This window comes from Pongo pygmaeus, chromosome 5 (genome assembly GCF_028885625.2).
Source record: "Pongo pygmaeus isolate AG05252 chromosome 5, NHGRI_mPonPyg2-v2.0_pri, whole genome shotgun sequence".
Taxonomy (NCBI): domain Eukaryota; kingdom Metazoa; phylum Chordata; class Mammalia; order Primates; family Hominidae; genus Pongo; species Pongo pygmaeus.
The window spans coordinates 147,081,493-147,103,618 of record NC_072378.2 but is presented as its reverse complement, the minus strand read 5'-3'; the positions used below and the strand labels follow the sequence as shown (position 1 = coordinate 147,103,618).

General features: G+C 35.8%; 1 protein-coding gene across 2 annotated transcripts in view; it reads right to left on the bottom strand.

Moving 5' to 3' along the window:
* The window catches only part of ADGB (androglobin), a 210,738-nt gene that overhangs the window by 139,299 nt on the left and 49,313 nt on the right, over positions 1-22,126 (bottom strand). For both annotated transcript variants that reach the window (XM_063667095.1, XM_054493505.2), the window contains exons 4-7: positions 16,104-16,175; positions 13,327-13,536; positions 5,986-6,125; positions 3,421-3,507 (exon numbers count right to left, since the gene is read on the bottom strand). In XM_063667095.1, the coding sequence (XP_063523165.1) occupies positions 3,421-3,507; positions 5,986-6,125; positions 13,327-13,536; positions 16,104-16,175 (509 nt within the window). The remainder of the gene's footprint in view (positions 1-3,420; positions 3,508-5,985; positions 6,126-13,326; positions 13,537-16,103; positions 16,176-22,126) is intronic.

The following is a 22,126-nucleotide window of genomic DNA, read 5'->3' as shown; positions in this document are numbered from 1 at the left end:
TGTGAATCATACAGTGTAGATCTATGAGGATCATGGTCAAGACTGTAAAACTTCATTCAAGTTTAACAGTTAAACACTGAAAGGTTTTAAGGAAGGGAAACGATATGATCTGATTTATACTTTAGAAAATTATTCTGATTACCAACTTAACTAGAGGAGGGTAAAATAGACTCTAGGAGACCAGTTATAAGTCTATTACATGTGACCAGTGGTTGAACTAGGATGGTAATAATGGAGATGTAGAGAAACAAATAGGTTCAGAGTAAGTAGAGAGTGTACTGTTGACAGAGCTCAGTGAGAGATTTTATGTGAGAGGCAAGGAAAATGAGCAATGAAGGATAACTTCTAGCTTTTTTCTTTAGCTTGAATAAATAGGTGATTGGTAGTGAAACTCACTGAGATGATGCATTCTAGGGAAGGTGCAGTTTAGGAGGCTGAGAATCAAGAGTTCCTTTCTGGATATTCTGAGTTTAAGATACACTTTTGACATTCACATAGCTATGTAACTTAGGCAGTTGTAGATAAATACAGTCTAGAGTTTGGGCAATGGTGACCAGGCATAAACTTGAAAATCATTGTCAAACAGTTTGTTATTTAAAGTTACAGGACAGGAGCCCTGCTACATACCATCACTTAATAGCTGTACCGTGGTTGAGGAACTATCCAAGAAGGCTGAGAAAGAGCAGAAAATAAGAAGGAGAAAAACCCAGAGAGTGCGTTGCTGTGGAAACCAAGGGAAGCAAGTGTTGCAAAAGGAAATAACTTGTTTAAGAGGGTCACATACTGGGATGCAAGTAAATGAGGCAGGAGAGGTGACCACTGGATCTGACAATGTTAAGGTCTTTGTTGACCATAAGAAGAGCCATTTCACTGGTGTGGTGGAGGGGGAAGGTCAAACGGTCAGATGAGAAGAAACGGGGAGTTGAGGAGATGAAGATAGTGTGTACAAACCACTCATTTAAGATTTTTTTTTCCTGAGAAAAACAAGAGAAATGAACTGGTGGCTGGAAAATAATAATTGGTTTCCCTGTGCATCTCTGATCTGCTCGACTCCCTGAACTGCCTCCTATTCATCCCTGGATCCCCACTACCCCGCAGACTGGCCTTTAGCACATTTTATTTTTTTTATTTGATCCCATGATAGCTCTGGAACATTATACAGTCTTAACTGACGTTTAAGAGGTTGTTAAGTTGTATGGCATCACACAACCAGCAAATAATTGAGTCAGGATAGGAACAGACCTTTCTGAATCCAAAATCTAGGTTGTATTTCCCATCTACCATATAACATATACTACACTATGAAAAAGACCTATTCAAATACCACGGAATGAGACCATATAACTTCTTGGACCATTAGGCTTAAAGACAGGGTGGCAGAGTGCTATGTTCACAGACAGACCATGCATCAGAGACACATGCCAACAAGAGTCCTTTGAAGTGGTTGGATTTCTAATTCCCACTCAGACATGTCACTGACTCTGCCTCTATTATTACATGGAAAATTAGAAGATATTCTGTTTTGATTTTCCGAAGCAAAATTTTATGAATTTTCTAGTTGTGAATTATTCTCATCTCTTGTTTCTTTACCATCCTCTGGTAGAATTATGAAGATTTCCTGTCTCTGGTATCTCTACTGACTACTGCACAGAGAAAATTGCACAGGAAAAACTGTAAGCATTCCATCAACACTAAGTATAAAAATTTAGAGAGCTCCACACTTTTAAAATCTCATTTTCTCTCTACTTCTCTCACTAACATTGTACACATTATGTCAGGAAGTCATTTAGATAATAGGAAAAGTTTCCAAAAGAAGATATAAAAGAGTGCTATCTTGGCCTTTCCTAAGATAAAAACAAGATCAGCTCCTACCCTCCAGTTTTTTTCCCTGAAAATACTTTTATTTGAACAAAGCAACACCCAAGTTTATCCTGCTGAAAATTTGGTGAAGATGGCAGAATCCAAGTTACTAGGGCCTGTCTTCAACCTCCTCTAATCTCTATTGACCCTGGGGAATTGCAGCTTCCTACTACCAGTCAAAGATCAGAGATGGTCCAGGTTGATAACTGTACTGTAGATTTAATCATCTTGTAAAAGTCAGTATCTGAGTTAATGGTATATTCAAATTTATTGTTATAATTCTTTTCTATGCACCTTATCTTGATTTGTTTCCAAATGTCAATGGTAAAATGATAAAATTCTGCGTCTATATTCCTTATGTATTAAATAAAATGATCGTGAAATTATAAGTCAGCACTAAGTTGAACAATGTCTCTATTCTATTCTTTACCTAATAGCTATTTTTTGGACATAAAGAAGCAATTTCTCTATATTTAGAATCACATGAAAGGAAGACCGTGGGCTTTGGACCAGCAAGAATTACATGTTCCGAGTTTGGGGGAATTCAACCTCTGAGAGCTTTAGTTTTCTCATTTGAAATGATGTACATCTAGTTGATGGGGTCATATGGATGATTAAATGAGACTATCCTTTCAGGACTGTGATTTTTAAACGAGAAGTAATATACTAAAATACTTGATGCGTAATAGTTGTCTTCTTATGATTATTTCCATATAGATGTGGCCAATTAAAAGTTGCTCTGATGTTTCTATATTGAAGTAAGTGTGATAGGTTTATAAGTGTAAAGGGAAGTTTGCAAATGTTTTACCATAATAAATAATTACCATTGTTTAAATATTTATACATCAGATATATAAAGATTAAATTCATAGTATATATATAAGTGTGGGAGACCTGCACATGCCACCCCAAAATATGAAGGACTGCTGAGCTACAGGCAATCCCTATGAAGAAGCAGATACACAGAAACTCTGTTTTCCCTCTATTTGCCTAAAAGCAAGATACAGATTTACAAAAACCAAGAAGTATCCTGCCCCTCACTCCCTTGTGCCAGAGAGAACAGATGTTAACCACTGAAGACAGTTTTGGACCCTTACTGGCCTGAGGAATTGTACCAGAGGAATGTACATGAACAAGCTTTCATAACTAGCCTTTATCTATCATTTATTTGTCTTCCCCCAAGTTGCCACCTGTAGAGGCTCAAAGTCATTTTCTTTTGTCTTGTCACTTCTGTAAAAATTGACTGTTCTCACAGTAGATTTCCCATGGAAATCTACGTGGTAATAAACTTCTGTGTGTTTTTCTCTTGTTAATGTGTCTTCTGTTACAGGAGTCAGTTCCAACAAAGAACCTATGGGGGTCATTCTTCTCCTACATAAGGAAATAGAATTTACCCTGAAATTCCCAAGGAACTTTATATAATACTACAAAACGATATTTTCCCCCAAATTTTGCAAAACATGACCTTTCTTGAAATTTTCTTAAAGGCTAGGAATATTTTAAAGAAATCTTGGGAAGATAGAAAAAAATAGATATGAGCAATTTAATAGTCAAACGTACTGAAGAGAAATGACTTCTGGTAACCACCCTGTGAGCGCATGAATAACCGTGAACTCCCCCAGCTCTCTCCTGTCTGCTACATGGATGCTAAAAAAGAAAATGCATAATGTTATAGGTAGCAAAATTTGAAAACACATAAAGATATATAAGAACTAGGAATCATTAATAAACAGCAATATATTCTGATTATTCATTATAGATTGTATTAAAAAATACTATTCCAGAAGCCAAATTATTTGTTAAAACACTGAAATAGGATTTATAATATAATTAATTTCATTTGTATTTGCAAGGCATGTTTATATGCTTTATTTTTTAAGATCTAAAAGTAATATTAATGCTATATACATAAAATATATTCACATTATATATTATGAAATACATAATTAGTATATAATCCATTTTTGTATACTTGTTTTAAAAACAGAACAATCTCTTTCATCATTCTGATTTCAGTAATTATTTTAAGATGTCTTTGAAGCTGTGTGTTAGATCAATCTCATCTATGGCAAGTCAAGATGGGCATCAGAAATCCTTAGATAACTGTGGAGAAACCAGAAACATCTGTTCTGTCCTGACAGAAGAGTGGATCTGTCAGCTTAGCATAAAGTAAAATGAGGATATGATTAACCAAGTATCACTATTCTCATTTAGACCTCTTATTTTTTCCCCTGAGGTTATTAGTCTATTTACATTTACACACAAAAATGCTATATCTCCCTTCTGCCCGGGAGTCACGGCTTCAGCTGACTATCCGTCAATGGTGGTGTTATTGGCATTACCAACACGTGTGCTTTTCTTCAGAAAGAAATCTTACTATCTTAGTCACATATGCCATTATTTTAAAATGTGCACTGCTTTGTTGTTTATGGATTACGAATTTGTATCTGTCTACCTATTTCAAAGATAATAAGTGTCTATTGGGATAGATCCCAGACTAGTCTAAACTCCTCATTGGATAAATTTATGAAGTGACTTTGCAAATCAAATAGAAATAATGCTCTTTTCTTTGCATATCTCACATTGATATTGAAATTACTATGTGTTAATTTGGAAAATGTAGTAAGCTAAACCTCATATAAAAGCAATCACTATGTACTGTAAAAATCTGAAAAAAATTATGGAAAAATATAAATTGTACCATGTAGGGCAACTTTCACTAGAATTCCCAAGAAATGTATTACACTTAGCTTGTTGCTTTATTTACTAGTTGGATTTTTTTAAACAATAATAATAACCCTAATACTTATGTTGCTATAAAGTTCTACTGAACTATAGCTTGAAGAAAGATAAAATGCCACTCCAATTACCCAGGTCATGTATTCAATGCCTCACTGCTCTAGCAGCTCTGATTCTCAGAACTTCAGGTTATGTCTGAGAACTAGAAACATTCAGAACATTTTTTTTTTCCCCAAATAAATGAACATGCCACCGGTATGAATACTTAGTGCTATTCAGCTACCTACAAAGATCTGGGCTGAGTTTTTATAAAAATCATTGCAATTAAGTGCTAAAAGCTGGGAGAAACTAATTCCCAAAGGAAAACTGAGGGCTGGTAAGAAAAAAACAGAAATGAAGAGGATGGCAGTAGGAGTGGTTGTTTTTGTTTTGTAGCCTTGGGAGAGAAAAACGAAGCTGTGCCTAAAGAAAATCCACACAAAGCAGACCTGACTTCTGACTAACATTGCAATGTTTATAGAAGGGGAGGGGGCTGAGCTGTGAGCAAATCTCTAACATGTACTGTTAAAGCATGTGAGTGTGTCCTGTTAAATATCCAGAATCTTTGACAAACTGCAGGAGGTGGACATGTATAAAATCCCAGCCTGTGCAATGTATGTGAGCATCTTCCAGTGAGCAATGAGGCAAAATTGCCACGCATTTCCAACCCAATCATCAAAGATTTTTTGCATTGTTAGGTCCAGGATGGTACGACTCCTTTTCTCTGGAAGTGTAAGCTGAGAGAATAGAACATAGCAGATGTGTCTCATATATGTTGGTGCACAAGTCAGGCAGGAATATAAGACAGAAACCAATTTTGTAAGAATATTGAAGAAAATATGAGTAGTTTTCATCACGAATGTATCAAAAGGGACCAATGTTACCAAAATCATGAAGTGCACATTGAAATCTTTCAGAAAAGTTCAGGTTTTTAAAGATTAGTAAATTATTGCTGCATATACAGAACCTAAAACTTTAACTAGATTTCAGGATATATTATTCAGTATTTAGATGAACCAATATTTTTCTCCCACAAAACAATTTTTTCTCCTATTAAGCAAAACATCATTTTCCATGATCAGCTTTCCATTCATAGTAAGACAGCATTGAACATAGAATAATTCTTGGGTATTTTTTTCTTGGAGGAATTTTGCATTATTGTTAACCTAATAGAAAAAATCAGTGGCTTTGGCATATTTTATTTTATACTAGAGCATTTACATTGTTTAGGGAAAAAAGCTCTCTTTTAACTAATTTTTAAAAAATAAATTATGCAATACGAAGGTATAGTTAATGTTTTTGTTTGCTTTTTTTTATTCATGTGAGTGATAATGTGTCATTACATACTCAATATTTGCCAGCTTGATAATAGCTTTAGACAAAAGCATTGGCCACAGTTCAAATTCATAAGTTGTAGCTGGAAGCAATAGATTGTTATCTTCATCAAAAGGCAAAAAGTCATCAATCGTTATCTTTCTCCAGCAACCCTAAAAATAAGATGAAAGAAATGTAATACCATCAATGGCTTACAGTCTTTTCTCTAGTAAATGATTGCACATGGCTGACATTACTATTTACTGTTTTCCAATTTTATTTTAGCATCTTACACTGAAAGACTGAGATACTGGATTTCAATACTACTCTGGTTGAATATTTTAGCTTATTGCTTTATTTAGCATAATCACAGCACACCCATGTCTATATCAATATTGAATTTATTTATGAGGTCTTGTGAACAAAGTCTTGGGAGTCCCTTACTGCATAACGCAGTAAATTGAGGTGTTTCTAGTAGCAGAACCAAAACATTATACAACCATGGATAAGCTTGGACATAATCAAATGACTTAATATAGTCAAAATACAGATTCTCCAAATATAACTTTAGTAATTATTGCTTATCTTGATATATCCTCACTGATCTTACACTTCCAATTCTCATATTATTCCTACTCCTAATTAATTTCTTGATCAACAAGAAACCAAAGAGAAATAAGCCAGATGCAAAAGGATAAATACTGTATGATTACTGAACATGTATATCTATATTGAACACATCTATCCTGAACATATAAAAAATACATTTGTGTGCATGTGTGTATGTGTGCATACATATGGAATGTTTCTCCCCAAAATTCATGTGTTGAAATCCTAATGCCCAAAGTGATAGAATTAGGTAAAAAGGAGGGTAAAGCCCTCATGAATGGGATTTGTGCCCTTTTAAAAAGTTGAAGAAACCAAAGTTTTCCTCTTCCACCACATAAGTTTACAGCAAGAAAATGGCCAGCCATTTATGAACAAGGGAGCAGGGCTTTACCAGACACCAGATCTACAGTGCCTTGATCTCGCACTTCCCAGCCTCCAGAAATATAAAAAATAAATTTTTGTTGTTTATAAGTCACCAGTTATGGTATTCTGGTATAGTAGTCTTAGTTGTTACAAGACTAATGTTATTAAGGTTTTATATATATATATAAAAAACCTTAATATTATTATATATATAATTATATATATTTATATAATTATGTATTTATTATATTTTATAATATAATTACATAATTATATAATTATATAAATATATGACCTTAATAAGATTATTATGATCTATATTAAGATTATATATAATTGTCAAGATATATAATTAAGATTAAGATATATATTATATACATTATAACATATATTTATATGTGTAATATATAACTTTATTAAGTTATATATATATTATATATAAGAAGATTGTGGAATGAAGTCTTATTATCTGGGTAGCAAACAAAAGTGGCAGACCAGAATAGTACATCAGAGGCTTTATAAACTAAATTGGCATTTGAGACACAGCCGATAAATGTGAGCCAGGATGTGCCTTCTGAATCTAAACACGTTGACTACTTGCTTAGCAATCAGAGTTGTAAAACATAACATTACAAATATTCAGAAAACTATATAAAATTACCTATCATACCAAAACCCAGAAAAGTCTCAATTTCAATGGGAAAATATAATCAACAGACCACAAAACCAAAATGACAAGGAAATTAGAATTATTAAATAAGAAATTTACAGCAATTCTCATAAAAATGTTCCAACAAGAAATTATGAACACTCTTGAAACAAATTCAAAAATAGAAACTCTCAGCAAAGAAATGGAAGCTATAAAGGCATAAAAATAGAAATTTTAAGCTTAAAATTTAAAAAGCAACTCTCAGTTGATGAGATCAATAGCAGAATGCAGATACCATAGAAAATAGTGAACTGGACATTAGATCAATAGAAATTATGAATAACAGGAAAATATAGTATCGACAATCACATAAGGCTCAGGGACCTGTGTGGATAATGCAAAAAGATATAATATTCATGTCATTGTTGTCACTGAATAAAAGAAAAAAAAGAGAGTGGGGCTAAAAATATAGTTGAAGGAATAATGGCTGAAAACTCTCCCAAATTGTCATAAGACATAAACCTACAAATTCAAGGAACTCAGACTAAACCAAATAGGATAAACGCAAAGAATTCTACAGCCAGACAGCTCAAATTCCAACTTCTTAAAAGTTAAGACAAAAGAAAAAAAGCTTGAAAGCCAGCAGCAAGAAAAGACCTGTTAGAGGGGAAGGACAGATTGCTCACCAGGAGCCAGGGAGGCCAGAAGAATAATTCTGGCTGGCCTGCAGGATAATTCTGGAAGGCTTGAAAATTAATAGCACACTAAATATCAAATGCTGAAAGAAAATTGCTGCTAACCCAGGATCATATCACTAGGGAAAATATTCTTTAGGAATAAGAGTAAAATAAACACATTCTCAGATAAAGGAAAGATAATTTGTCATCATCAGACTGACTCAAAAGGAATGGTGAAAGAAAAATTTTCAGAAATAAAAAGAAAGGAGAATAAAAGGAAAAATGGAACATCAGGAATAAGAAAGCAAAAAGGAAAAATTTTACATGCCAGTTAAAATATTTACTTAAAATAAAAAAATAAAAAATGAACATATGACTAAATGTGGTACTCTTCAAGTTTTTTATATTGTGTTTGAATTTAAAAGCAAAATTTATGATGAGGTTTTCAATATATGCACAGGAAATGTTTAAGAAAACTATATCAGTGGTTGGGTGTGGTGGCTCACACCTGTAATCCCAACACTTTGGGAGGCTGTGACAGGAAGATCACTTGAGGTCAGGAGTTCAAGACCAGCCTGCACAACATAGTGAGACCCTGTCTGTACAAAAAATTAAATTAGTCAGGCGTGATGATGGCATGCCTGTAGTGCTAGCTACTTGGGAGGCTGAGGCAGGAGGATCACTGGAGCCCAGGAGTGGAGGCTGCAGTGAGCTATAATTGTGCCACCACACTCCAGCCTGAATGACAGAGCTAGACCCTATCTCCAAAAAAAAAAAAAGAAAAAGAAAAAGAAAAAAATGTAAAGAAAAAAAGACAAGAAAGCTATATTAGAAAAGGAGGAATATAAAGACTAACTGGTGGTAAAGTATTTATATTCCAATTTAAGTGGTAAAATGCTGATACTAGTTGACTGTGATAAGCTATGCATGTATATTTTAATTCATAGAGCGAAGAGATTTGCTTGAAAGCACTATAGGTCAATCAAAATGGAATCCTAAGGAATGCCCAAGAAACATACAGGAGTAAAGGAAAGGGGATTAAGAATGCAATAAATACAAAGTAACACACAAAATAAGAAAGGTAACAAAGAATAAACAAAGAATAAAATCACAGACTTCAATTCCAATTACATCAAATATAAATGTTCTATACAGACAAATTAAAATACAAGAGTAACTTGAATATACTTATCAAAAATTAAGAATTTGGAAATATTTTGATGGAATAATTCCATATGGTAGAAATCCTAGAAAAAGAAGTCCGTACAAATGGGCAAAGACTATATACCATAAAGATGAAATTTTACAGCATTGTTTGTTTTGGTAAAACACTGGTCCTAACCTAAATGTTTACCAATATCAAATTAGCAATATATATTATATTTACATATCTCACACAATGGAATACAAAGTAGATCAATATATATTAGCATAGAAAATGCCTATGTGAAGGGAAAAGAATAGTTTAGAGTATAATATGTTTCTATGACCCTATTGTTATAAATTATGTACAATAGTTTTATGTATGTTTATAAGAATAGAAGAAAGCTTAGGAGGATATACATAAACCATTTGCTGTGATTAAATGTGGTAAAATTACAGGGAACTTGCACTGCATACTTTGAACATCTTAACAGTATTTGAATTTCCTTTTTTAAAAGCATGTATAATATTACAAATAATGAAATAAAGCATTTCCATTTTGGAACAAAGTAATTGAATGATAGAAAAATAATTTTGTCATAGTTTATATCTTGCAAACATTGTTCCTCAAATTTAATGAACAAAAATGTCACTGGATGAGAGAGTTTACTTATAACGCAGGATTGCAGGCTGTACCCTGGAAATTCAAACTCATGAGGTCTGGAGTGGGGCACGGGAAGTGGATGTTTAAGAAGTACAACAGCTAGTTTGATGTTGGGGGGTTTCTGTACCCCAACGTTAGAAAACTCTGAATTCTAGAATAACATTGTGGTTAAGCAGTATAAGGCTCAGTCAGAAATAAAGCAAACGCATTTTTTATATAAACATATTGATGGCAACTGGGAAAAATTATTGGTCCTAATGTGTGTGTTTTCTCTGTTTATCAGAGACAACTGAAAGCACAGAGCCACTCAGAGAAAAGCTGCCATCAGCAATACATATTTCAAGTGCAGAGCAACAGCTAACCTGCTTCTTTCGGGGACCCAAAGGAATGCTGCCATTGGAAGGCACTTGACGAGATGATATGTGTCCCAGCATTAGTATCATCATTCCCAGGTGAAAGACGGGAGAGAGCTGCTCTGTATCATAACCCTGTTCTTAATGCTACTCAATAAATTTTTATCTGGCTGAGGTCAAAGAACCTTGATGCAATTTACTTAGAATCCAAACTGGAAATAATAAAAATACTTTCATAGAAAAAATGATAACCTGGTGTGAAAATCAGAATTTTAAATGTCATGCCAAGAGGCTCTGAGAGGTTGGTTTGCCTCAAAGAAGTGATAAAGATAAATGCTTTACAGGACAAAGTGAATGAGGGAGAAGAATATTTGTGATAAGGCAGAGAAGAAAAATCAATTTCCAATAAGAAAAAGGTAAGAAAGCTTTAAGAAACTAAAGAAGAAAAACAGTGAGAAGAAGACTCATCATGTCTCACAAGATAGGAAACGGGAAAGAAAATATGTGTAGGATATCAGATGAATCTGTAGTGTATTGTACTGAATCAAGAAGTAGAAGTAACAATGCATATTTTGTAAACATGTTTCCCAAATATTTGCAGAGAGAAGTAAATGACAGACATGTACAAATGCTGAACTAGAATTGGAAGAGAAAAAAATCAAAATCAAATTGAGTGTGTCTGGAAAGGGAAGAAAAGAATATAAAACCAACAACATAGGATTTTCATGGAAGAAAGAATTGACTCTAACTTCTTACTAATATTAATATGTACACAGATATTGACTCAGCACTATCATCTGGTGATCAGGTAGAAAGAAATAAAAATTTCTGCCCCAAGCCTAGAGAGAACAGATTCTACTAATCAGAAAACCAGGCAGCTGCCTCTCTATCACATGCCTACCAAAATAATTCATAGGGAACAGCTATGTCAGTGCTCACAGCATCCTCTACAGGCATTCCTCTGATGAGACCACTGAGGAAACAGAGGGAGCCAGTGGAGCTGAGGTCCAGTCTCTACCACATCGTTCCCTAAAGGGCTAAATTATCTAGAGATGGGCTAAATGACTGGAACAGACTGAGATTTCCAAAGTGGGCTCAATACATTTTTAAAGAAATTTCTGAACCAAGTGGAGTTGAGCTTGTGAATAATCAGTATGATTAAGGAGAAATAAGTCACATTTTCTTTGCAAAATGGAAAGTGATGTTAATGAATGTTAACTCCTATGCAGGAGAAAATTTGAAAACCAAGGAGGGATGTCAGGAAGCAGAAAGAGAGAATGAGAAATAAATCAACAGGGTTGGTTCAATGTTTTAAAATACTTCATAGTTTTGACCTTCCTCCAACAGGGTTGGTTCAATGTTTTAAAATACTTCATAGTTTTGACCTTCCTCCCACCTCAAGTTTAGACAAATGTGGGATGGGAACCCAGGCATTTTACCTCCTCACTTTTCTTCTGCGTACCTTCTTTCTGTACTCCCTCAACACTATCCACTAGGTTTTTCACCTTTTTAATACCACACCCTTCTGCTTGCTCCTCTGCACAGATTTAAAACTCTAAAGTCTAGTCTAGAAAATAGTCCTCTTTATTGGTAAATAAATAAAGTAACTTAGAAAGTTATTTTCTAACCAAATTTCAAGGCCAATTGTCTTGCTGTGAATGTTTAAAAAACAAAAATCCAATTTTGGATATTAGAAGCTATATTACCTTTTTCCCTTTTCCCTTCCCATTGTAATTATCCTAATAATTTCTCATTATTGGCCCTTCAACATTCCCCATCCCAGGAAGATAGATGGCTCAGGATTATGAAAGAAAAAGTTACATTTTCATAAATATATAATGGAATTATTAACTTTTAATACTTTCCCGTTCCTTTAAGTGTTCAAGAAGAACATTCTTTTCCAGTGACAAGGGCCAAGAAAAACCCAGAGGAGTTTGATATGATCTAGTATTGCTAATTTAGTGTGAGTCTGCTTTGCCATATTTATAAGGGGTTTTGGATCCTTTGTTTGTACTTCCTACTATCCTATTTGCTTTCCTTTTAGGCAGAGGTAACATCTTCCTGTCTCAGGGTAAGATTTGTTCACATGAAAACAAATCTCAAGTTCAGGACAAAGAACTGATGGGATCAGGCCCCTCAGCTACAGCAAAAGCCAGAAGAGGACTGGACCATGGGCTAGCACTGCCTCCTGCCCATGACCCTGATACCACATCAGAGAAGAAAGAGGAAGGTGGAAGCCCGGTGCATCCACCTGCCTGCCCCGCTCGCCTCAGCATGAGAGTGCAGAGGCAGCGGCAGGACCAGCATCTACAACCAGTGGCCATACCTCAGTGGTCTAGGCAGAACCCATTTAAAGTGCCCATGGGACTGGCATCACAGGAGAAGCAACTGTGTTTCTCATTAATCACAAATTACATATGCAGGACAGTTTCTGTCTGTAGCTACACAATTGATATCCTATAAAAACTGCATTATCTTGCACTAGCCTAAGTAATGGTGTGCAAGGCAACCTTCCTTTCTTCCTTCCTTCTCTCTCTTTTTTTTTCTTTTTTTTTTTTTTTTTTTTTTTTTTTTTTGGAGTTTTGCTCTTGTTGCCCAGGCTGGAGTGCAATGGCGAGACCTTAACTCACTCAACCTCTGCCTCCCGGGTTCAAGCAATTCTCCCACCTCAGCCTCCGGAGTAGGTGGGATTACAGGCACCCACCACCGTACCCAGCTAATTTTTTGTCTTTTTAGTAGCGACAGCGTTTCACCATGTTGCCCAGGCTGGTCGCCAACTCCTGATCTCAGGTGATCCACCGCCTTGGCCTTTGCCTCCCAAAGTGCTGCGATTACAGGCATGAACCACCATGCCAGGCCAAGTATATTTCAATATGAAAGACTCATGAGTTTTTATGCACACGAAAATGAACTTACCATCCAGTAAAGTCTCACAACATACTTTCCATAGCTATTGAACAAAGGCATATGACCCTTCACAGCCTTGCACAGAGAGTATATGTGTTCCCAGGGCTTCCAGGGGAGAAGAGGAGGTTCCCCTGAAGTCCCCTTAAAATAATTGCTCAAAATTCCTCCATTGAAGATCTTCCACACTGCATAGATTTCACTGATAATCCATCTCATCAGCTAGAGATAAAAAACATTAGTGTTAATTGGTTATTTTTCAGTTGTAGGTACTGTAATTTAGGGATAAATACAGTAAAAAAAATCCACTTCCAAGAATAATATTAAATTATATATGTAATGTATTCCATACTTTCATTTCTGATCTACAGAATAAAGTTATAGGTCTTGCTTTTGTTTTTGGGAAATACAGTCACAATACAAACTAAAATGTCTCATACTAAACATACTCAGCTAAGAAAGCTGTCTGCCGAAGTAAACTGTGGGTGATTTGGCATCGACTTCTATTTGACACTGACTTCTATTTGACATTTATATCAGTGGTGTGTTTGTGTGTGTGAGAGAGAAAGCTTCTGAAAATTGTGACAAATGAGCGAGCTACTCTTTTGTAAATGTTAGATATTTGATAAGGATATTATCTCTTGTATGTCAATAGGACAAATTAGTGAAGGAATGAGATGTGAAAGAATTAAAATGGGGTAGACACATAAATATACTGTAAATCTCATGTTTCATGGGTTGATCTGTAGCTGTTGAAATGCTCTAAGTAAAATGTCCCTTTGCAGTGTTTCTAACAGGCAGCAAGGCTCAGTTGGTCGATGGACTTCAGAGTGGAAACAGAGACCAGGATTTGAATCCTCTTTCAGATCTTCACAGCCTTCTGCTCTTGGGAAAGTTGCTTCCACCTCTCTAAGTTGCAGTTCCTCATCGTAGAATGTAGATAATAGTAGCTATTTTTCAGCATTTTTTTTTGTGAGGACCAGAAACAGTATGTAAGAAATCTCTAGGTCACAGTGGGTGTTCAATAAAGCCATTGTTACCTCAGTAGTATCTGATTTTCTGAAATATTCATCTCATATTTAACTGCCTGGTTTATAAGGAAATTAAATATTTAATATTGACCTTGTAAGATTTATGTTTTAATTTGAGTTATCTAGGAAATTCTTAATGTTTGGTAAAGTAGAAAAAGACAAAGCAGATATCCTCCTGTATATCTGGAAAATTTATTGTAGAATATTTTATACTTTCCTCCCCTTGAAAAATGAAAAGCTAAAGTCTAAGTGGGATTAGGATTCATTAAATAGGTGTATTTTATACTAAAACTTAAAATGATTTAGAGATAATTTTATACTAACATGTATAACTGGTTGAAGAAATATAATATTTTGATTTTAATATTGGTCAAGATATCGAAGATAAGAAAAAGTATTTTAATCAATATTGACTATGCCCCACTCCTCTGAGCCTTAGGAGAAAATAATTTTTAAAAGTTCTTGTTTCTGATTTAATTAACTTAGAGGAGTGGAACAGGCCTGCTTGTGATGAATAAAACCCAACCCAACATGGGGCAGGGAGGTGGGGAGTAGGAGGTGGGGAGATGAGTTCCCACAGGAAGTAGGACAGCTGTGCTGAAAACCTTGCTGGTTAGGAAGAGGTATTGCAATCCAAGTACACCCCAATTTCCCTTGCACTATCACATCATACAACATCACTGTACCCTCCTCTTGACGTGGCATAGGGCAGGATGGGCAGCCACTTCATGTCCATTTCTGGTCATGTGGAACCCAAGGGGAAAAGCCCAGAGGGAGAGAATACAGCTACTTTGAGACCAGGGGCAGGAGAATAGAGGCTCACTAAACTCAGTTAAAGAGACTTCATTTCCCTTTTGAATGTTGGTGTGTAAAATACCGTTACCTTAAGTGAAATAAGCCAAACAAAGACAAATAACTGCATGATTTCACATATATGTGGAATCTAAAAATACAAAAGTCTGAGAAACAGATAGAGAAATGGTGGTTACCAGGGTCTGGAAGGAGGGGGATATGGGAAGATGTTGGTAAGAGGTACAAAGTTTTACTTCTGAAAGATAAGTTACGGAGATCTACTTGCAACAAAGCAGCTGTAGTTAACAATATTGTATTGTATACCTGAAATTTGCTCAGAGAATAGCTCTTCAGTGTTCTTAAAACACATATACACACACACAATAATAACACACACAATAATACACAATATTAACTGACACACACAATAATAACTGAGTTGATGGTTATGTTAGCTTAATTGTGATGACTATTTAACAACGTATATCAAATCACCAAGTTGTATACCTTAAACATATACAATTTTTGGCCAGGAACAGGGGCTGATGCTTGTAATCCCAGCACTTTCGGAGGCCGTGTGGGAAGATTGCTTGAGCCCAGGAGTTCAAGACCAGCCTGGGCAATGTGGTGCAATCTCATCTCTACCAAAAAATTTAAAATTAGCTGGGGGTGATGGCACATCCCTGTAGTCCCAGCTACCAGGAGTCTGAGGTGGGAGGATCATTTTTAGCCCGGGAGGTTGAGACTTCACCGAGCTGTGTTCACACCACTGCACCCTAGCCTGAGCAACAGAGCAAGATTCTGTCTCAAACACCCACCCCCGTATATATTTTTTGGTATTATATATATATAATACCAAAACTTAAAGGTGAGCAAGGGAGAGTTGAAATCGACTGTCTGGGAATGGTTTAGGCAGTACTGGAAGGCATTTCATGATGAGGCTTTAGTTCATATTTCTGTACATACCTCACTGCAGAGTAAATGTTCATTTGCTGAAAATAAGTCAAACGTGATTTCATTTTTCACAACTACTGGAGTCTGAAAAAATATATATATATTACTTCATAAGAAAAATAATTTAAAAAGTAATTTAATGAAACAGTTTTAATCCATTTCTGCCTGAGATTGCAATTTTTTGAATTTTTGCAATCAGGCCTTGGTAATGACCTTGAGCAGTAGGATATAAATAACTCCCACATGCTTAGCGTTCCAATAATGGAACACTAGGCATAAATCGATTGGTGCTGGAAATAGGTCACCCTGATTTCAGTTCTCACAACCAGAGAAATAAGAAATAAACACATTATTCCTTAAGATAATTCTTAGAGCTATAGGTGATAGAAATTTAATGTCAATAAGATACAGTATTTTACTATAGGAATAAAATACATATATATGCAGGTAAATTTTTATTTTTATTTTTTAACTTTTAAGTTCAGGGGTACATGTGCAGGTTTGTTACATAGGTAAACTTACATCATGGGGGTTTGTTGTACAGATTATTTCATCACCCAGGTATTAAGCCTAGTACCCATTAGCAATTTTTTCTGATCCTCTCCCTCTTCCCACCCTCCACCTTCCAATAGGCTCCAGTGTGTGTTGTTCCCTTCTATGTGTCCATGTATTCTCATCACTGAGCTCCCACTTATAAGTGAGAACATGCGATATTTGGTTTTCCGTTCCTTATGCAGATAAACTTAGCATGAATAGACGCACAAACTGAGAGATTAAAAAGTACTTTAAAACAGTGGCCCCCAACGTTTTTGGCACCAGGGACCTGTCCAGTGGAAGACAATTTTTCCACGAATCAAGGAGTCGGGGATGGTTTGGGGATGATTCAAGCACATTACATTTATTGTGCACTTTATTTCTACTGTTATTCCATTGTAATATGTAATGAAATAATTATACAACTCACCATAATGTAGCATCAGTGGGAGCCCTGAGCTTGTTTTCCTACAACTAGATGGTCCCATCTTGGGGTGACTGGAGACAGTGACAGACCGTTAGGCATCAGATTCTCATAAGGAGCATGCAACCTAGATTCCTCACATGCACACACAGTTCACAGTAAGTTTCACACTGCTATGAGAATCTAATGCTGCTGCTCTGACAGGAGGCAGAGCTCAGGTGATAATGCAAGTGATGTGGAGCGGCTATGAGTACAGATGAAGCTTTGCTTGTTCGCCCGCCACTCACCTCCTGCTGTGTGGCCCAGTTCCTAACAGGCCACAGATTGGTACTGGTCCATGGACCAGGGTTGGGGACCACTGCTTTAAAATCTAAACCAACCACTAAAGCTAAAACTGAAAACTTAGTTAACATCTGATAGCAGGGAAAATATCTTCATCTCGGATGACTAATACTAGCCATGATAGCTTTTCTCCCATTTAATGATTATTGTCTATTTTGTTAGTGTAAAATTTTTGTTTGAGATTGTGATAGCTTTTTAAAATCTTGTTCAAGTTAATATCCTGTTAGATTAAAAAATTATTTTAATGGTCATTATTTAATTAGTACACATCTAAATCAGGTACCAATAAATAATAATAAAATAAAACTAATAGGGAAATATGAATTGTAACTTTTAAAAAATGATCTATAATTCATATCAAGTATATATATTTAACATACCAAATTAACATGAAAATGGTTTTGATTGGAGAATCAGGTTTTTAGGGAAAGTAACACCATCAATTACTTTCACTCATCTACACAAGTAGCATCTTGAAAAGTCAATAAAAAAATGTTGGAGAAAAATTTACCTAAAACTACCTTAAAGGCTTAAATTCACTCTGCAGATCATCAATTATAAACATAGTTTCTTCTGGCTTGACTGGCTGTGATGGAACGCTTCTAAAATGCCCCTATACTTCAGTGATTGCCAAAGTTGATAAGCTATACATTAATAAGTATTAGATACCTAAAGTTTGAAGTATTAGTCTTGATAGCCTCCTGCTGACAAGTGAAAAGTAGAAGTTAAGTTTGTAAAAGATAACAAATATTAAGGCAGAGGTCTCTACAATGGCATTTTCACACTTCTACTGCCTATACCTGTACCTGGGGCAGGATAAATCTTCAGACATCCTAATCTATTCAACACATTCAATGCTCAAGGGTCTGGGCCACTCATTTCTAGTTCTCAGAAATAAACAGGTCTGGTAAGTTACTCTGTGATCAGAACTTGTTAACCTTTTTGGTTGGAAGGGCTCATGTTTATTCTGCTATCCTAAATTCAGGATTTTAAGGTATTTTATAACAGTGTAATCGAGTAGCTTAGCTTCAAAATGCATTTTGAAACTTTTTTTTCCTTTCTTGCTGTTAGCCATAAAATATACTGTAAAACTTAGTTTCCCTCCTTTCCCACCAGGCATCTCAAAGCACAGTGCTCACTTATCTAATTACGTGTTTGCTTAAAAATCCCAGGGGCTACTTTTGAAATAAACCAGGTATAGAGATCCAGCTGCAGAATTCTCCTGCTTAAGTGGAGTTATGAACGATTAGTCTACCATTATCAGGCCAAAGTCAAGATGATATCAATGATATCAGCCAGAGCTGCAGATGGGCAAATATTAAAGATAGCCATTGGAAGAGACTTGCAGACCTGCATCCTCCTGGACCACTGGTACATGTTTTGCCTACCACGTTTTCCTTCTTAAACTCCCTCAATTAGCCCCTAAAGCAAAAATTGTCTTTTAAGGGCATAAGCCTGGCCATTCCCCAACTTCTAGCATTTGAATGAAGTTACTTTCCTTTCACCACATCTCATTTCTCCTGTTCTGGCCTCTGGGCAGTGAGCGGCCAAATTTGAGTCGGTTACCATTTTGGTGCCCTTTGTGAGAAACTGTGTGTTTCAAGTGACTCAGCCTGTATGCCTGGTTTCCAATGAGTGGAGCAATTGCCTGCAGCAGTGTGCCAGGGATTATTTGTTAATGCTACCAGGCAGGGCAGGGGCCACTTGCAAATGCCAGCAGCTCATGGCTAGTTGTCCCCATGCCTGGGACCCGCAGCTACCAAGACTGCCTTTGTCTCAGGGAATTTCCCTTCCCTCCCTTTCATGGCATCAGCTCTTGCTATCATTCTCTGTTGGTGTGAGGAAAGCAACATCTGGGAAGTCAACAGGCTTCAAGAACTGCGTAAGTCAACTGGAATGCACCTGAAAATCCTCTGTCGCTGCCGTCTGGTTTCTCTAGCTGTCTAGACCTAGTATAGGTCATCTGTGCTGCTGTGTTGGCCTCTGTGACATCTGGGCTTAATGCAGGATAATTAAACTGTGGTGCCGTCTGCGTTTGAGACAAGGTCTCAGGACATTTCTCCAGTAACCCGTTTCAGGGATTAGTTTGGAGTGCTCCGTCTGCGTCAGATCCGTTCGCGTTTGTGTCTTAGTCTCGCCCCTACTTCTGAGGGTGGTTTGAAATGATCTCAATTGCACCAGCCAAGACCAGACCCATCTGATTGCCAGAATTCAGCAAAACAGGCTTCTCCTCTCCTCACTAGGGGAGAAACTATTTCCAAAATCCCGGCCCCTGATTTTTTTTTTTTTTTTTTTTTTTTTTTTTTTTGGTGGGAGGGACTGAGGAATATTTATTGTATCTGTGTCAAGCTTCGTGCAGGAAAAAAAAAAAAAAAACGTGAATTATTTTCTAGTCTACCTGGGACTCCAGCTGGTTACATATTGTGGCTTGTTTGTGTGAAACAAACTGATGGGCAAATTACAATAAAAAAAAGTCGGAGCTCAAATACTTAACCGCAACTATAGACTTAAGGAGAGTCTTCTAAAGCTCTCTATTTCTCTTTTCTTTTCTGCCTGTTTTGAATCTGCTGTTATTAAGCTACTGGTGTTGAGATAAAACTTATGATTTCAAGGTTATTCGGATATTTTATTTTTCTTATACAGTTCATCCAGTTTCGGCTAAAATGTAAACATTGGAAATTCATTTAAAACCGAAGACAAAAGGATAAAACATGTTTTTAAGAATGAAAACGGCTTTACCCAAAATTTTGGTCCACAGCTATTATAGGATTACCTATCAGGGCAAAGAAAGTTTAACCATGTGGACAGGTCCCAATTTTCTCAAAAATAACATGGATCTAGTTATCTTTTATAGGGCAGTGAGTTTTTGATGCTGTCTCATGGCTAGAGTTCTTAGATAAAAACTATCGGATCTTTGTGTATGTGAATATATATAATATATATACATGTTTAGATATGTTTATGTATATGTACGTGTATTGTGCTATTTGTTGTGTCTAACATACTACCAAACTGGCTTATGAGTAAATGAGTATTCATAAAATAAGTCCAAATGCTTTTCAAGTTCATATGAATCTTTGGTAAATAAAACTTGTTTTAAGATTATTAGTACAATAAAGCCAGGCATGGTGGCTCACACCTGTAATTCCAACACTATGGGAGGCGAAGGTGGGCAGATTGCTTGAACCTAGGAACTAACAGACCAGCCTGGAAAACATGGCAAAATTCTGTCTCTACAAAAAATAGAAAAATTAGCTGGGCATGGTGGTGTCTGTCTATGGTCCCAGCAACTTGGGAGGCTAAGGTGGAAGGACCACCTGAGCCCATGAGGTTGAGGCTGCCATGAGCTGTGATCATGCCACTGCACTCCAGCCTGGGTAAGAGTGAGACCCTGTCTTAAAAAAAAAAATTAGTAAAATAAAAATAAAAATGTCTTCAGAATCATCAGCATACATTTTTGTCTAGATAAGTTTTATGTTTGCCTTTGCTACTTATTTTAAGGTGTCAAAGTTTGGCACAAATATTGTGAGACTATCAACCCAGCCAAAAACAAAACAATCTTTGTGTGACTTTTTTTTAAAACAGATAAGACTAACTTAATATTGTTGTTTCAACAAAAATGGCTAAATCTTCTGAGTTATCAGCAAAATGCCCACATATTTCACTTCAAGATTCTTATTTAGGTGAATACCTGATGTTCGCAGACTTGATAAATGGTTAGCAAAAAAAAAAAAAAAAAAAACTTTAAATAATGACTACCTTTGTTTAATATCTCAGTTTTCAGAAGTAATCTATTATACACTGTTAAAAATAAAAAATTGAGTACATAAAAATAAGATAAATGCTTGTAGGAAGACTTTTTGTGTAATTTAAAATCTTAAAATGATTTTGGATGCTCGTTGGATATCTGGGTCATTTCCAACTAAAAATGGGTTTAATATAAAATATGTGTTTCTAAAATTTGTAAAATGGTTTCATTTATAAAATGGTAACATCTGATAAACAGTTAAGGATTTCTTGCTGCTTAGGTTTTCACGAAAATTTAACGTTACTAAAAATATAAATTTTAGTTAATATATAATTCTATAAATTGTCTTCTTATTTAAAAATAATTTTATATAATTTAGGGGTTATTTAAAAGTTTTTTATTTAAAAAGGTGGCTTCTATGGTTTGGGTCTGTGTCCCCACCCAAATCTAATGTTGAATTGTAATTCCAAATGTTGGGGGAGGAGTCCATTGGAAGGTGATTGGATCATGGGGTCAGATTTCTTCCTTGCTATTCTCATGATCGTGAGTGAGTTCTCATGAGATTTGATGGTATAAAAGTATATGCACTTCCCCCTTTACTCTCGCTCTCTCCTGTCACCATGTGAAGAAGTGCTTGCTTCCCCTTTACCTTCTGCCATGATTGTAAGTTTCCTGAGGCCTCCCCAGCCATGCCTCCTGGACAGCCTGTGGAACTGTGAGTCAATTAAACCTCTTTTCTCCATAAATTACCCAGTCTCAGGTATGTCTTTATAGTAGTGTGAGAATGGACTAATACAGTGGCTGAACACAGTGGCTAATGTTTGTAATCCTAGCACTTTGGGAGACCAAAGCAGGAAGATCACTTGAGTGCAGGAGTTCAAGACCAGCCTGGGCAACATAGTGAGATCCTATCTCTAAAAATAAAATAAAGTAAAAAAAAAGTAAATAAAAGAGAGAGAGATTTATATAAATATGAAAGTATATTTT